The following is a 17,258-nucleotide window of genomic DNA, read 5'->3' as shown; positions in this document are numbered from 1 at the left end:
ACATGACAAAGACAATTCAGTGCCAAAAAACAGTGATGAGGAGAATATCACATTGTTAACTGATATGAATTAGATGTCTGCCAGCACTTCATATTTATCACAATGTCATGCCACAGTTACTACAATACTGAGCAAGCATTACTAAGACACAAGCATTACTGTTGCTACAGATGGCTGTTCTGATCACAGACTTACATTGGCACAGCTACTAAGCTGTTCTGATAGAGAGCACCACAGCTTCTCCAGTTCTGCAGGGGACCGTGCCTGAGCCCCATGTGCTTGAGGATGTGCTTTGGACTTTTTTTTTCTTTTTACTTTCTTCTTCTGTGAAGGAAAAAAAACATACATGGTAACACTATGGCTTTATTTAACACAGTCTTACAATGTTTTTCTACAACAACCAATATGATCTGCTAAGTAACATGTTGTGTGCCACTTTGATCTCCTAATATTTTAATATATTATATTTTTAATTAATTTAATCTGCCTTTTTCCCACTTATTTTCATTATTACACAATCTCAAAACTTATGAATACCAAAAAACAGCTCCTGTAACAACTTCACCTGCTCCATTGTTGGACAAGTCTGATCCAGGTGACCAGAAACTGATTACACCATCAGATGAGTGCCAGCATTACAATCATGGCCCAGGGGTGTATTCTTGGCCCAGAAGCTGTGAATAAAGAAGCCCTGAAAGGGGAGGGCAGAATGGCTCCCACTGTGATACAGGTCACTTGTTCCTTATCCAAGGGAGGATTAAAGCCCCTACTAAAACACAGCCTTCATTGCAAGGATGCCAGCGAAGGACAGAGACCACCACTAAGGCTGCCTATATGATGGCCTCCCCTGGCCAGCTCTCTCCGTCAATGAAGGAGACATCACATGGGGGAATGAATGGGTCTGGCTAATAGGCATAGGCTTGATGGTCATTAGTTGTGGCAGGAAAAACATTAAAACCAGTTATTGCTAATATGCATTTCAACATATACATAAGGGAGAATCTTATGAGAATGCAATGAAAATAAAACAAGATGCAATTTTCCTTTTAGCCAATGTCATGCTGTAGAGGGGATAAGCCCTGAATACAATCCAAATGATTAGGGTTTGGGCAAAAGCTCAAATGATGGTAGTCAGGGAAGATGGAAGGAAGAAACCAACTCCAGTTTTCTCATCCTGGGGGCAGGGCAGAAGCCTAGTCTACTCTAGTACTGGCAGACAGCAAAGACTGAGTGTCGTATCATGGTAACGTGAAAAGCCTTGGACAAACACTCAACAAGATATGTTTACTTGCTGCAGCTGGATTGGCATGCATACCGAAGTGCAAAGGAGTCAGTAGCTGGCACTGAGGGAATTTTACTTGTCCAGACTACGACAAAACAATGGGAGTCGAGAAAAAAATGTTCAGAGAGGATGCTGCTACTGGAGGCAACCCATGTCATTTCCAAGTCCAACGTCAGTTAACTAGCTGCCAACCAACTCTTGTCTTTATGCCTGTACAGTAATGGGCCTAGTCTGGAGAAGGAAGGGTTTGAAAAGGTGTGTGTGTGTGGGGGGGGGGGGGCTCTACCTGCCTGGCTGATGGTCAGAGCACCTTAATGGAGCAAAATATTCAGTAAAAACATTTTTTTTATTTTTGCTTGCTTATTTTTTTTTTTTCTGTCTACAAATTTAATTAACTGAGCTACCTTGTTCTGTCACTGAATCATTCACAAATTCCCAATAACTAAGACAAAGTTATATATAACAAAACAGGTCACTAGACTGAATCAGCACAGTTTGATGCATATAAAAGTTTGAAACAGTAATGACAAAAAAATAAATTAGTCCAAAGGCAGAACACACAAACATGTCAACAGTTAATCAGTTTCAAAACTGTAATATCTTTTTTCTTGTTTGCTCTTTCAATCCCAGTACTTTGATAAACATATTGCATCTAAGGTTTTGCAGGTGGACAAGTTCCCCTATGCCCTCCCACTTAAAAAATATCAATTAATCTAACACAAAGGCTGTATAACTAAGAAATGGGAAAATAGTTGGTTCTTATTTCCTCATTCTCAAAGGAACAGCCAACTGCTTCAGGTTTCTTTACCAACAGTGCTGTCATATGATGCTATATAAACTGACACAAAATTTCTCAATGTAATTTTTTTTTAATTGTTGCAGGATTTCACCAAAGAGAAGGGCTAACTCAGAAAACCAACAGCAGAACAATTACATGGCATTTGGAGCAGAATTTGATTGTGAGCTTATAGTTCCTGTGGTACAGGGTTCCATTCCCTCAGCCCTTATTTGCTTACCTTGCGCAAGTCACTTGATAAGGCATTGCTCCGGGGTCAACCCTGAAAAGCGACTGTGTGTGTTCAGTTAGCTTACTTAGTTAACAAATAGGTATTTTTATTATTATTGTATTATTACGATTACTATCATTATTGCAACTGTCAACAATTATCAATTATTATATTATTTATTATTATTATTACTACTACCACTACTACTTTATAGACAGGAATAATCCTTAAAACTTTTCCTCATACTTAATGCACGTTGATCCGGTGTCCCATAACACTCCCCCTTCAAAAATCTTGTGCTTTAATACTGGAGGGTGTCATTTGGCTTGTGACCTGCACACAACCTTTCCAAGCAGAAGTTGAAGGTATGCACCCCCCAACAGCCACCACTGCTTGCCCTCACTCAATTCTTTCTAGTTACAGGAAGACCATCTAAAACTGCAAGGATATATACATATAAACTTGTTGGTTTACTTACAGAAAGAGTCGTACACAGCTCTGCAGTGACAGCAAGAATAAACCACTACAACTGCTTCACAGGTCTGTATTAGACTAACAACTACTGCGGTCTTGTTAAGCTTAACTGTGTATCCCAAATCTCTGACAAGTTCTGGTACCCTTGGTAAGTGTAAGCAAAGCCTGGGAAATTAAACATTTACAAGCAGGCGCCTGGGAGATAAACCATTTACAGGATGCCTTTGTCGATTAGTGACATAGGTACCAAACCAGAGATGAATTTTCTACATCACATCCAGTTGTCCAAGCTGCAACTGAATTGGGTTAGGGAGGAACTATTCTTCACATTGATAGTGAGTCTGTTCCACAGAAAGGGTTGGGTAGTCCCTGGGATACATACCAGTGTCTCCAGCAGGTCCTAGTTATATGACAGACAAGGTTTAAGTCTTTAGAAAGGGTAATTCTCATGAAGTTTCCTTTGTGGATATGCAGGAGTTCCATCAGAGTGGGGTCTGATGATGCCTTGCTTGCCAGACATAGATTTCTACTCAACAGCCTGTAGGAAACAGAATACAGGGAGAAGGCTTTGAGGCAGTCTGCATAGGAGATGTTATTTATGCCTTGTATTCTTTTACTGAGAAATCTCTGTTAATGCTTCAACTGTTGGATGGGCCTCCTTAGGTACACACCAAAGGGGGCATTGTACTTAATGATAGGGCTGATGATTGCCAAATACAATGGAACAATGACCTCCTTGAGCCTAGATGCCATATCTTTGTTTATAAGGTGCTCAACACAGAATGATTTTCTCACTACCATAGATACATGATGGTCAAAGGCCAGATTATAGTCTGTGTGTACTCCCGAGCCTCTAATACTGCACCCCCCCTTAGAATGACACCAGAAACAAAGCCTATAATTAATGTCAGTCATCTTCTGTTTGTATTGTGAAATCATCCTTCGAGAAAGTAAAATGTTCCTCAATGCAAGGCACATACCAGCCTGGGACACACAGTCTGACAGCTCCATGATGTCTCTATATATAGTCTAAGGTGGTATGTCTCAGGTCGTCATATTGGTACTTGTGGCCCAGTAACCTGTGTGCGTACATAATATGGTGAATCCGGGTCCCTGTTAAGCTACTAACCTTCACGTTCTCCTATCTTATGCTGGTGAGAGACAACAGTGTGTCACACAATGGAGTCGCCAATAACCAAATGTTGAATTGTGGGGTGGCTTGCCTTATGGGCTTAGAAGTAGAGGCTCTATCAATTGTGGCTGTATGGGCTGAAGAGGGTGTTTTGGAAGAGTGCATTTGATGCTTCTGTGGACATTTATGTGTACTGCATCTACAGGAGGTTTTGGGGTTTAGGAAAGTTACATTTAAGTGCCCCAGCATGTGTGGGTCTATGTGTCTGCTTAATACTGTGTGTAATGAGTGCAGTATGTGTACTAATGGCATCCTGACTGAAATTAGGAGTGCTTTTATGTGAGAGCTTTGCTTTCAGTGACATTGTGTAATTACCTCTCTCATATTTCTTATCAGTTTGAGAACTAGTTGGATAACAATAAACAGGAGGCAATTTTTTTACATTGCCTCAGGATGCTCATATCCACCAAGCTAGTAATGGGGATAGTGTGAAAGTTTATATCCATGGCAACATGCCTTTTTTATTGATTAGACAGTTGCAGTGAGAATACAAAGTCAGGGGTATCTGGTTTATAACTCTGGTGCCAGTGCTTGTCTGTGCACAACTAGGTACTGGAGAAATTTCAAGAGTGCTTTTACAGGAAAAATGTCAACTAAAGGTGTCTGTATCTATACAGGGCACTGCCAAACACTGGAGGGGGAAACTACTATAGTAAACCTGGGCGTTTATGGATGACTTTCTTAGGGACATATTCACAAGAAAGGTTAGACGGTAGCTAACTAAGCAGTACTTACTGAAAAGAATGAATTAGCTTTGTCAAGAATGATGAATAGAAGGGATTCATTTAATTGGCTGCTATCTGACTACGACTACTGCTGGTCTCACCACAGCTTCACACTGGTGGGATTCATTGTCCCTTTGCTTTTTCTCTCACCAGAAGCACAACTCTCTTTGCTGATCAACAGTCTTGTCCAAGATTATGCAGGGGTCTGTAGGTTTTCTTGACAGATGCCTTGAATAGCAACGAGGCAAATCAGGAAGGCCCCAGACAACCACTCAATGTCCAATCGGACACAGTCAGGAATCAATGCCCTCTGCTCCTCCTCTCACTAAAAGCAAAACAGTGGCACAGATTCCAAGCTAGCACCTACAAAGCCATTATCAGGCTTTCTGGTGATCAGCAGTCTCCAAAAAATAATGCCCCTGTACTCTCTCTCTCACCAGGAGCAAAACAGAAGCAATAATCCCAAGATAACTACTGAGGGACAGAATGTGGGTTCCCCAGTGTTTGGTGGTCTTGCATCAGATGTTGCAGATTTTAAAGCTAAGATGGAAAAAATGAGTTACTATCCTAAGAGTTACTATCATAAGCACTTTGAAAGGGTGGAGAGGTGTGTGTAACTTGAGTTTTAGCAGTCTAATGAGAGAGTTGCTCATTCTAATTTGTATGTGACTCACAAGAGAGACAGCTCTGGTTCTTTAGTAGTCTAAATATACAATAGAATATAGAATACAACTAGAACATAGCTAATGAAAACACACTACAATTTACAAAACAGAAAAATGCAATAAAGCAATACAAATTACAAGTAAGCAATATAAAGGAAAACAAGCTAACCTTTCCCTCACAGCAGTCTATTGCAGTCAGAGTTAGAATTTCCAGTAAAGCCTTGAAATGTTTTATTTTACCCTTTAAATACAGAATTTAATTCCTAGATTTTCCTGCAGTCCACAGGTAATTAAACTAAGTATTCTGGTCCAATATATGTATGAAAAGACAGCCTCAGTGCACTGCATACTCAGTATCGACAACACTCTTGAAAACTGGCCCATAAGGAATACTCACATGTGCTGCTTTTCTGCTTCAAGACAAGCCTCAGGAAAACATAAGTAACATGGGGCAGAATCACAGTCAACAGTATCAAAGGTAACTACACAGAAAGATCAGAAAAGATAAAAAGTATTTCAAAACAAAATATCATAAAATCCTTATAAAGGACGAACTGCTCCTGCAGCAGAGATACAGACTGTAGTGTTTAATGAAAATGTACACAGATAACCAGTTGGCCTCAGTACAGATGCATGCCACAGACCTATATCTAAAGAAAATATGAGTGAGATAATAGCTTCTAGGCTAAGTTCCCTTTAGCCACAACGGTCAATGATTACAGTTGCCTTTTGGTGGCAAACAATGATACAGTGTGGGAAACACTTAGTGCCTATATCAGAAGGGGAGCTCCTTCCCTACCAAGAGCAAATGGGAGCATATACATCCTTACCATATCACATAAGCTATGAGGGGGACCCTCCTTTACAGATCTTACCATCAATTACAATTTGGCAAGTTTTTGCAAGATCCAGCCTTGAGTGGAATGAACAAATGGAGATGATACACACCATGGCATCATGCACCAGCTGCATAGATGCACCTACATACAGAACCCATACATTCAATCCCAGCCAGCAACAACAGTCTTCTTGGAACTCAAGAAATAATAGAGAGAGCTGTCACTTACTTTGCAAATAAGCATTATTCAAGTATTACTTACTTACCTGTCATGAAGGGAACTACAACAGCCCCAAGGGTGGGTGAAAGGGATGTCCTATCACATGGGGATGGTGTGAGAGCATTCCAGATCCATCAGGGAAGGTCTTCTTATAGATCAGTTGATAAGGTAAGAAATTACAAGTGTGTCAGGAAAGTACAGTTGTGTACACTTACCATAAATGTAGATGTTCGAGTGTATTCACTGTTGCAGTCACCACATTTGGGTTATCTGCTTGCAGTAGTCCTCAGTCGGCCTGATTATCAAAGTCTTGGGTCCTGCGTCGGTTGCTGTCTCATCTTCCATGACGTCAGGGGTATAAAGCATGCAGCTGACACCATTACATCAGTTTTTCTTGCCCCAGATGTCAGGTGCCCCCCTAATGGGAAGCAATTACATATGTGTATATATATATATATATATATATATATATATATATATATATATATATATATATATATATATACATACATACACACACACATAAGGTTACACCTCCAACAAAAAAGCAAATACACCAAAAAGCTTTAAGCATAGTAAACAAGAATAGAGGTATAGCCAAAAGAAGCCAGGGGGCTGTAGTGAGGGTAACCAGGACTGCAACAGTGAATATACTCTAACATCTACATTTGCGGTATGTGTACACAACTGTACTATGTTCTTCATGTTTCACTGTTGCAGTCATCACATTTGGGTAAATTCCCAAAGCTAAGGATGGGATGAGCTATAAGGCCCTGCAAGACTGCAGTGGCAAAGCCAGCTCTGGATTTAAAGAAAATTGGCAAATGATAATGCTTGGTGAAGGTATGTACAGAACTTCAGGTAGCAGCTTCTAGGATGTCCCTGGTAGGGACACCTCTGAGAAAGGCTGTAGAGGTAGATGCAGCCCTGGTTGAATGTGGTCTTATCCCCTGTGGGATAGGTTTTCCATGGTGCTTATAGCAGAAATGAATGCAATGGCCTATCCATTTAGAAATGGTTTGCTTTTAAATGGCCTTCCCCTCTGCCCCTGCAGCTGTTCAGATTTCCTGAGAGGTTTAGTCCTGTCTAAGTAAGATCTAAGTTGTCTGTGCACATCTAAGGAGTGCAGAATACGTTCCCCCTTTGTTCTGTGGATTAGAAAAGAAGGTTGGCAAATGAATGGACTGGTTAAGAGCCACACTGGATACTACCTTGGGCATGAAGGAGGGATTGGTCCTGAGGGACACCCTGTCCGCATGAAAGACTATGAAAGGCTCCACTGCCACAAAGGCCTGTAATTCAGACACCCTTCTTGCTAAAGTGATGGCTAAAAGAAAGGCTGTTTTCCAAGAAAGGAATTTCAACTCTGCATTTGCAGCTGGCTCAAAAGGAGATAGAGTGAGTTTTTCCAATACAAATTTAAGGTCCCAGGCTGGAGTTGGGGCTCTCCTAGGTGGTGTTACGTTTTTGGCCCCTCTGAGGAACTGCTTGAGCAGTGGATGAGAGAAGAGGGGTGGTTCTGTGTTGTAATGAACTGAAATGGCTGAGGCAAGAATTTTAATGGGGGAAAAGGAAAGGCTCTTGTGAAGCATCTCAATTAAGTATTGAAGAATCTGAGGTAAATTGTGTGCTGCTGTGCCCATCCCCTGAGTTTGGCTCCAGGAACAGAATCTTTTCCATTTTTCAGCATAAGATTTTCTAGTACTAGGCCTCCTTGCCTCCAGGATGACATTCAACACTTGTTTACTGAGGGATGGTAACGGAGAGATCAGGTAATTAGCCAGGCTGCCAGGTTCAGGGTTTGAAGCTGAGGATGCAGAATCTGGCCCCCCTGCTGAGACAGCAGGGTAGGGGACTGAGGCAGGTGCCATGGTGACAGCAGTGACCCACTGCGCAAGAGGGGGTACTAGTGCTGGCGTGGTGCAAACAGTATCGTCCTTGGTTTGTCCTGTTTGATCTTTAGTAGTACCTTGGAGAGGAGAGGTAGAGGAGGAAAGACATAAACTGATTTTTCCAGGTGAAGGACAGGGCATCCACTTTCAAAGCTTGTTTGTGGGGAGTCCTTCTGCGGAATCTGTCCAATTGGTAGTTCTGCGGTGAGGCAAACACATCTATCTCTGGGCTCCCCCATTTGTTTATCAACAAGCTGAATGTCTTTGGTTCCAGTTTCCACTCATGTGGGTCGATGAGATTTCTACTTAGTCTGCCAGTGTATTTAGTTTTCCTGGCAGGAATTGAGCTTGTAGGTGCAATTGGCAGCTCAAGGCTGTGTTCCACAGAGCCATGGCTAGTCTGCAGAGAGGGTATGAGTGGGTTCCCCCCTGCTTGTTTATGTACCATATAACAGTGGTGTTGTCTGTCTTTACCATTAATTGTCCTGGAAGAACGTGGTCCTTGAAGGCTGTCAGAGCATTCTGTACAGGTAACATTTCTTTTTGATTGATATGCAGGTGCATTTGACTTGGGTTCCGTTTGCCCTGAATGCACTTCCCCGCCAAGTGAGCCCCCCATGCATAGTCTGATGCATCTGTTGTTAGGGTTTGGGTGGGAGGGGGTAGAGTGAATGGCAGTCCCTTGTTTTGGTGGCAGGCCTCTGCCCGCCAAAGGAACTCTAGGCATAGGCAAGGTATGATAGGAATCCTTGCTTCTACACCACGAGAATGTTGACACCATAGGCTTTTTAGATACCATTGTAGTTTCCTCATATGCAGTCTTGCATATGGAATTAGGAGATTGCACAAGGCCATGACCCTCAAGGCTTGCAGTATTTGTCTTGCAGATAGCAGGGTCTTTGTGGCCATAAGTTTGAAGTAGGCTGTCAAATGAACTTCTCTGGCGTGAGGAAAGCCATCTGGGAAGTTGTGTTCAAGCTTGCTCTCAGGAATACAATTTGTTGGCAGGGTACAAGGTGTGATTTCTTTTCATTTATGGTGTACCCCATAGAAGCTAGCACTTTTTGTACAAACGCCAGATGATTCAATAGTATGTCCTGGCTTTCTGCCTGAATTAGACAATCGTCCAGGTATGGTTATATTTGAATATTTCTTTGCCTGCAAAATGCAATGACTGGAGTTAGACACTTTGTGAATACCCTGGGCACAGTAAATAAGCCAAAGGGCAGTGCAGAAAACTGATAGTGCATGAAGCCTGCTTTGAAGTGTAGGTATCTTCTGCAAGATTCCCCGATGGGGATGTGCAGGTAGGCATCCTTTAAATCCAGTGTTGCCAACCAGGCATCCTTGCCTAGCATAGGAAGCAACTGGTGAAGAGTTAGCATCTTGAATTTTGGGGTCACCAAAAAGGTGTTTAGGATAGACAGGTCCAGGAAAGGACGCCAGGAATGGTCTTTTCTGGGCTCCAGGAAAAGTCTTGAGTAGAAACCTTGTCCCCTTTCCTCTTCTGGGACAGTTTGAATAGCCCTTATACTTGAGAGAGAGAACTTGCGTTTGAGCCTCTGCCCACTGATTTGGGGGTAGATAAGGCCAACCGTTTGAGGTTGACAAAGTGTGGAAGTGGAATCTGTATCCTTGGGAAACTATATTTGAAACCCATTTGTCCTGGGTAATGAGTTCCCAGTTTTTTGCCTGCAGAGCAATCTTTCCCCCCTAAAGGAGCAGTCAGTTGAGAAGGACTTGGAAGTTTTAAAGTCATTGAGACAGTTTACCACAGGGGGGGAGGTCTTACTATTCCCTGCTTTGGAAGTGGGAGCCCTCCACTGCTTAGTCCTGTGCGTACCTTGGGACTGAAGCCTAGGTGTTCTGCTGGTTCTGGGTTTGGACTGAGAAGGCCTGGAAGAGGCAGGAAAGGACCAATTCTTAGTGGGCCAATGCCTACTAAATCTTGGAGGCTGTACTTGCAAGAAATCTTTAACAGTTTGCATAGATTTAGCTTTTCCCTCCATCTTTTTAAGTACTTCTTCTGCTTTGTTGCCAAACAGGCGGTCCTGGTTTAAGGGAGCATCCAGCAATTTAGCTTTAACATGATCTGGCAAAGATTGCTCCTTAAGCCAAGCATGCCTTCTAAGTACAGACCCAGTGACAGCAGCCCTGCAAGATGTCTCTAGTGAATCAAAACCACATTGCAAAGTGTGTTTTCCAGCTTGTTCAGCAGAATGCATTAAATCCTGAAAATCTTTATTTTCAGCACAGTCAGGAATCAACATCAGTTTCTGTTTAAGCAATCCAATAATATGCTGCTGTACTTTAACATATGAAACTGGCAGTTTAAGGCCCTAATGGCCAAGGTTGCAGAAGTGTATACCTTCTTACACCATCTATCCAGCGGCCTGGAATCTCTATCAGAGGGGATAGGATTTTTGGCAGTAGTAGCCTTAATGCCCTTGGGTCCCTGTGAAATGGTCTCAGGATCCGCAGTAGGATTTTTAAAGAGGAACTTGTGAGAGTCAGGAACCCTGTAATATCTATCTGGTTTTCTGGGAGCAGGAGGTTAAGCAGTCAGGGGCCAAGCTAAATTCCGAAAAGGCATCATCAACAATGTCCAGTACAGGGGGGATAGCTAAAGGCCTGTGTTGGGGCAGGAGTAAGAAATCACTAAGCCTCTTCTTAGAATCAGAGTAATCCTGGCTTTCCCAGTGAAAATGCTCCCTAAGAGTATGCAAGGTTTCACCAAAAGAGAAATCCTCTGGAGGGGAAGCAGAGGGAATAGAGTCCTCAGCATCAGAATCCTCATAGGTAGATAAGGGTAAATCCTGGTCATCAGAGGAAACAGAAATTTTAGAATCCTGATCAGAAGACTCATAAGCAAATTCAGTCCTAGTTCTCAGAGAGGGAAGGTTGGCTTCCCCTGATTAAAGTAATAAGGTCTTCAGCCATTCTTATTTGTTTTTTAGGCATAGAGGCCTGACCATGCAGTCTGGGTGTCGGTTTTCTAGGCATGGATCAAGTTTTAGGCCTTGACGAAGAAGATGGCAATGGCGTAATATGCAAGTCAGTAGGCCTGAATACACCCTCAGAAGCCGGTGCCTGCACAGTGGCTCTGGACCCATCCAAGGTAGAGACATCCTCAGGTTCCACAGTTGAAGCATCTTGCGGCATACTGGACTCCGAATGGGTCTCAGTAGAGGCCTGCGAATCTGAAGTAGTTGGTATCAGGGGCTGCAAAAGCGCCTCACTCAGTACTGGCGACTAACTTAGAAGCGTCGTCAGCAGCTTTGGACCTATGCAGTCTGTCTCTGTCTTTATCTTTGCGTTTTTTCAGAATGTCGGTAGTCGGGTGGCTTACTGAAGCCATATCTGGGTAATTGAGCCGAGTACCAAAATATTTAGAAGTGTAAATATACCGACGACGAATAGTTTGTTGTTTAAATAAGGCACAAAACCGACAGAGAGGTACGTTGTGGTCAGGGCCTAGGCAAAGAGTACAGTACGAATGAACATCTTTATGAGGTATTTGCTTTCCACAAGAAATACAATTGTTGACTTTTACTGACATCGATTTAGAGCAAGAAAAAGTTCCCCAACGGGGTACTTAGCTTAGTTGAAGACTTCGGTTCTGAAACTCGAAAACAAAAATTTCAGGAGTTGGCCGACCGGCACTTGCGAACTGCTTCTGCTTCGGGCACCGCAAGGCAAGAGACTGATGTAATGGCATCGGCTGCATGCTTTATACCCCTGACTACCTGACGTCATAGAAGATGAGACAGCAACCGACGCAGGACCCAAGACTTTGATAATCAGGCTGACTGAGGGCTACTGTAAGCAGATAACCCATATGTGATGACTACAACAGTGAAACACGAAGAACATCTTACCATAACTGTAGAGGTTCGAGTATGTCCACTGCTGCGGTGGTGACAACTTTATGGGATTTCATCAACAGAAGGACTAGTATGTGGCTTGACTTGTGGTGCTTTCCAACCTTTCCCTCCTAGTCAGACAAACTCCCACCTAGATATCACCATGTCAGTGGCATAAGAGGGAGGTTTGCCTGCAACTGTTTAGTTATTCTGTGCTGTGGTTCCCATATATGATGATATTTGAGACCAGAGCACAAAAAGGTTCCTGTATGAAGTAGAGCCCTGTCCAGAAGGGATCCAACTAAGCTGTATTGCCAGGCACTAACTCAGCCTGTGAAGAAAGTGTGTTTTGTGAGGAAGGAAGAAAGAGGGAGACAGAAAGTACTAAAAATGGGTGGATACCTACCACAACCACAAAAAAACGCAAAAAAGGAAAGAAAAGGAGGGCTGGGTGGCGAGAAATACTGCAACAGAGGACATGCTTGAACATTAGCAAAACTATTCTATTTTCAACATAATGCCCACTATTGCAGGAGTGTTAACTTCATGGGAAGATTCCAAAACTGACAAACATGGGGGTGGTTGAAACTAAGGAGGCCATGGTTGTAACAGGCTCTGTAAGATGGTGGTGGCAAATCCCACCCCAACCTCTGAAGGGGACAACCAGGTTGTAATGTTTTCAAAAAGTGGGAAATGATTACCATATAGCTGCTTCCAAAATGGACAGAGTGCTGACACCTCTCAGAAATGCAGTGATGGCTGCAGTGGTTGTAGGAGAGTGTAATCTCACTTACCCCGAATAGTCCTGCATGGAACGAACAGCAGAAGATACAATGAGCTACCCATTTTGTTTTATTTTCTTCAAATAATATCTCACTTGTACCAAAAAAAAAAAAAAAAAAAAAAAAAAAACAGTCCAGTGGACAAAGGATAAGTGTATCAAAAATGATCCAAACGTAAAAAGAAAACATGCACCATCCAAACACGGCCAAAATAATAAAAAGTTTAATAAATGTAAGCGCTTTCGCGCTATTACATTGCACTTCTTCAGACATAATAAAATACCTAAAACCATACATTATAGACTTTAACAAATCAAGAACAGCAAATTGAACAAATAAACAATTAAAACCAGTGCCATAATTTACGGGCTTTCAACAGAGGTTTTAAAAGCACATTCACATTCAAACCAGGAGCTCTATATGCCTGCAAGCTAGTAATCCATCTAACTTTTACTTCTTCCTTATTCACAATATCACCACCTCTAGGGCTCTTACCAACAACCTGCAGCACTAAAAAGCTAAAATTATGATCACTAAAATCAACAATATGTCTATATAGTGCACTACTAAAATCTTTGTTCCTAATATACCTCACATGCTCCAAAATACACTCTGAGCGTACGATTAGTTTTCTCTACATAAAAACACGTACAAAAATTGCAGTGAGCAAAGTAAACTAAATCAATACTAATACAATCTGCATGAAACAGAGCTGTAAACCTATAACCATTGCAAGGATGTACAAAAGTCTTCACACCAGATATATAACTGCAAGCTATACAAGATCCACATGGGAATGTACCCTGTCCCTTATTAAAATCAAGAAGTTTTTTCTTCTTGAGTCCATAATAAAGTTTCCGTTTAAGAGAAATGCTATTCTTAAAACAAAAACTGAGATGAGGGCCAACCACCTGACTAATTTTATCACATGATAATAAAATAGGCAAATTATGTGCAATCTCACAGATCTTTCCTATATCATTTGTACAAGTCAAAACCACCCTAGTTCCATCATCTGTACATTTGTTATATTTAACTCTAAAGGGTCTATCAGAAAAATATGGTCTAGCTATATCCTTTCATCCCTCATTAGCATTGTCAGCTAAACCACTCAGTTCACATCTTGGATATCCTTCACAACGAAACCATCTACCATCTCATGTAGGGCATCATTAAAAAATCTATCTTCTGCATGTAGCTTGGATAATCTCAATGCTTGACTCTTGGGTACACTGAGTACCGGCGAACTGGTGACTAGCTTAATGAAACGTCGTCGGCAGTTTTGGACCTGTGCGGTCTCTGTCTTTATCCTTTGTTTTTTAGGAAAATTGGTAGTTGGATGGCTTATTGAAGCCATTTCGGAATACGGAGATTGAGAACGAAAGTATTTAGTGACAAAAAGGGCCCGACGACAAATAGTTCGGGCATTGAACAAGGCACATAATTGACAGTGAGGTACGTCGTGGTCTGGGCCTAAACAGGTGACGCAGTAAGAATGGAAATCTCACTGTGGTATTTGCTTTCCACAGGCGAAACAATTGTTAACTTTTTCTGACATCGGTTAGAGCAAGAAAAAAGATCCCCAACAGGGTACTTAGCTTTAGAAGACTTCAGGATGATTCAATTCAGAAACGAAAACTCAGGTAGCAGCCGACCAGCACTCGTGCGAACTGCTTCTGCTTCGGGCTCCTCAGCAAGAAAGACTGATGTAATGGCGCCGGCTGCCTGTTTTTATACCCCTGATGACCTGACGTCAGTAATGGAGTGACCGCAACAGACGCAGAAATACTAAGTCTCTGGTATTTGGGCCGAATGAGGGCTACCTGCAGACAGATAACCCAAGTGTGATGACTGCAACAATGAAACACAAAGAACATCCATCGTTTTCTTATAGTAACTCTAAGAGTGCAACAGTAGACTCCCCACTCCCTGACAATTTCCTTTGAATTGTGATTTCTGCCATCTCTTAATCAGGCTTTCATGGAAATGTTTTTGTTACAGCTACCAAAAATTAACTAAATTAGCTAGTTTGTAAACAGGTTAGACTTACAACCGAAGCAACTCTTTCACCACCCACCCACTCTACCAACCAGGTCTCAAGCTTCCTAACATTCACATATGAACCACCTGCTAAGACATGAATGAACTCACTTGCTTTCTGATTCAACAAATATTTGCATAGCCATGCATTTTTAGGCACTCACACTTAATTAAAATGTTTATTGGTCAATGGACTACACTTATTGAATGATTTTTATTTTGACTTGTTTCATATACTTCTCATTGGTTGTAATTCTTCTGAAGGCATAACCGATGCAAGAGAAAGTTTTGCATTATGGAATAAGGCCTTTTTTTCTATTATTTTAACTTGGCAGTTGTCATACATTAAATTATTCACAGTTTTTGTAGCCTGCACTGGGACAGAAAGGTAAGGGAAAAAACAAACACCTTCCTTGTGGGCATATTCCTGGGTCAAATCTGAAATTTAAAGCACATTGTGATGCAGAGGTGGCATAATTGTTAAGATAGTACTGTGAGATTTCATGCAAACCTAACATAGTATGCAATGAGGTGGTCAAACAATGCAAAAATGACACAAAGAGGAAGAAAGGGGATCTGTAATGAAATATCACATCAAGCTTAGTCAAGATACAAAAACATCATAGCTAAAACATCCAACCCACTACAGTGGCAACATGCAACACCATAATGAACAGCATCACAAACTACAAATTTTTCATTTTCGAGGGGATATACCACTATACCCCCCCACACACACTAGTTCTGCCTGTATACCCAAAGTCCTTATCTGCAGTCAGACTCTTAGGTTTCTATTTAAACAAGAACGTGTGAAAGTTTATCATAACAACTAGTTGTTCATATATCGAAGTACCAAAAAGCTGTTTAGCTGAAGGGACACATTTCCACTGCCAAAATCCTGATGGGGGTATAAGATGAGAGCCCGAGAAATCATACTTAGTAGGCCAAACCACGGAAACCTCAGATGGGAAATCCCATATCCTGACAGGCCAGCATGAATCCATCCTATCCAATGATTTTATCCAACCATCCTCAAGAAGCAAAGGCATTAAAACCTTAACCATGACTAGATAAAAATTCTCATAACTGACAGGAAGAGTGAATCGCAGATGTGCAGATTTGGTTGAGAATCTTCTTAAAGAATCTTAGAGAATCTTCTAAGAAGTAAAAATAAATATTAGCACAGACTTTATTGGGGGCATCATGGGCATGGTTTAAACTCACCGAGTTCAATTCCCCAATGATGAACTTTCCAGCTGACATGCCCTACAATCACTGCCAGTTTGGTTTCTCTTTGCATGAAGTTAGTAATTCATCTGTGAGGGTTTTTTTCTCTTTTCTCCACAGTTGTGTGGCTGTAGACTTCGAAGGAGCTACAACCAAACATCACACCAACAAATGTTATATCACAGATAACTGAACCTATTTAAGTTGACATAGATGTTGCTAACTTTAAACAATTTAAAAAAAAAGTGTTTCTGTGGAGAGCAAGCCCCCTGCACCTCAAACAGCCACATATCTCTAAATATACTCAGTCTAAAAATCATGCAGCTTTTGAGGTAAGGAACGTCTTTATTACCACAATTCTACATTGTCATTGATCTAACACCAAAAAATGTAACTAAAATGGGAATCAATTCAAAACAGTCAACTTTTCTCACTTCCCATAAATTAGATGCAAACACATGGAAAGTGAGGGGAGGACTTGTCCCTCTTCAAAACATGTCTGTGGTTTTGTCATGCTGAAGCTTTGACTGTTGGGTTTCAGCTGGCTGAACCTACAGAAAGTTTAAAACTGATGAAAGACGGGAAGCAAATAAATAAATAAATAATGAACCCCTGCTCTCCTACCAACACCCTCCACTATTCCTCTGAGTAAGATGGACTATGACTGCTTTACTGTTTCCTTCAAGACTGGATGCTCCACCAAAAAAAATAAGACACATCAGAAAGAAATTGACCATATGAGTTAATTTTCTGCAATGCTCACACATTTTGCCTGTCCTGAGGTAAGATTTCTTTAAATCAAGGTGAATAATGAAAACTGATCTACTTACATGGGTCATCCATTAAGGATACTAAGCGTTACTTTTAGGCCTGGTGGCATAAGACCGTCTTTGGAATATAAAGCTTCAGGATTTACATAAGACGCTGTCCTGGAGCTTAAATGGTTGCCATTTGCCTTTAGAAGCATCCCTTCTATTAAAGAAAATGGCCAACTTATAAATGGAAAGGGGGGATACACGTCTTCCACAGTAGATTTAGCCTTACCCATTAT

At 41.5% G+C, this 17,258-nt stretch overlaps 1 protein-coding gene across 1 annotated transcript in view; it reads right to left on the bottom strand.

Annotated features, from left to right (window-relative positions):
- TIMELESS (timeless circadian regulator) overlaps positions 1 to 17,258 on the bottom strand; it is a 955,757-nt gene that overhangs the window by 483,439 nt on the left and 455,060 nt on the right. The window contains exon 14 of the mRNA XM_044083673.1: positions 196 to 324. Coding sequence (XP_043939608.1) covers positions 196 to 324 — 129 coding nt within the window. The remainder of the gene's footprint in view (positions 1 to 195; positions 325 to 17,258) is intronic.

Source organism: Protopterus annectens, chromosome 9.part0 (genome assembly GCF_019279795.1).
Source record: "Protopterus annectens isolate FY-2018-M chromosome 9.part0, PAN1.0, whole genome shotgun sequence".
In the NCBI taxonomy this organism is placed as follows: Eukaryota; Metazoa; Chordata; order Ceratodontiformes; family Protopteridae; genus Protopterus; species Protopterus annectens.
This window is presented reverse-complemented; position numbering and strand designations above follow the sequence as displayed.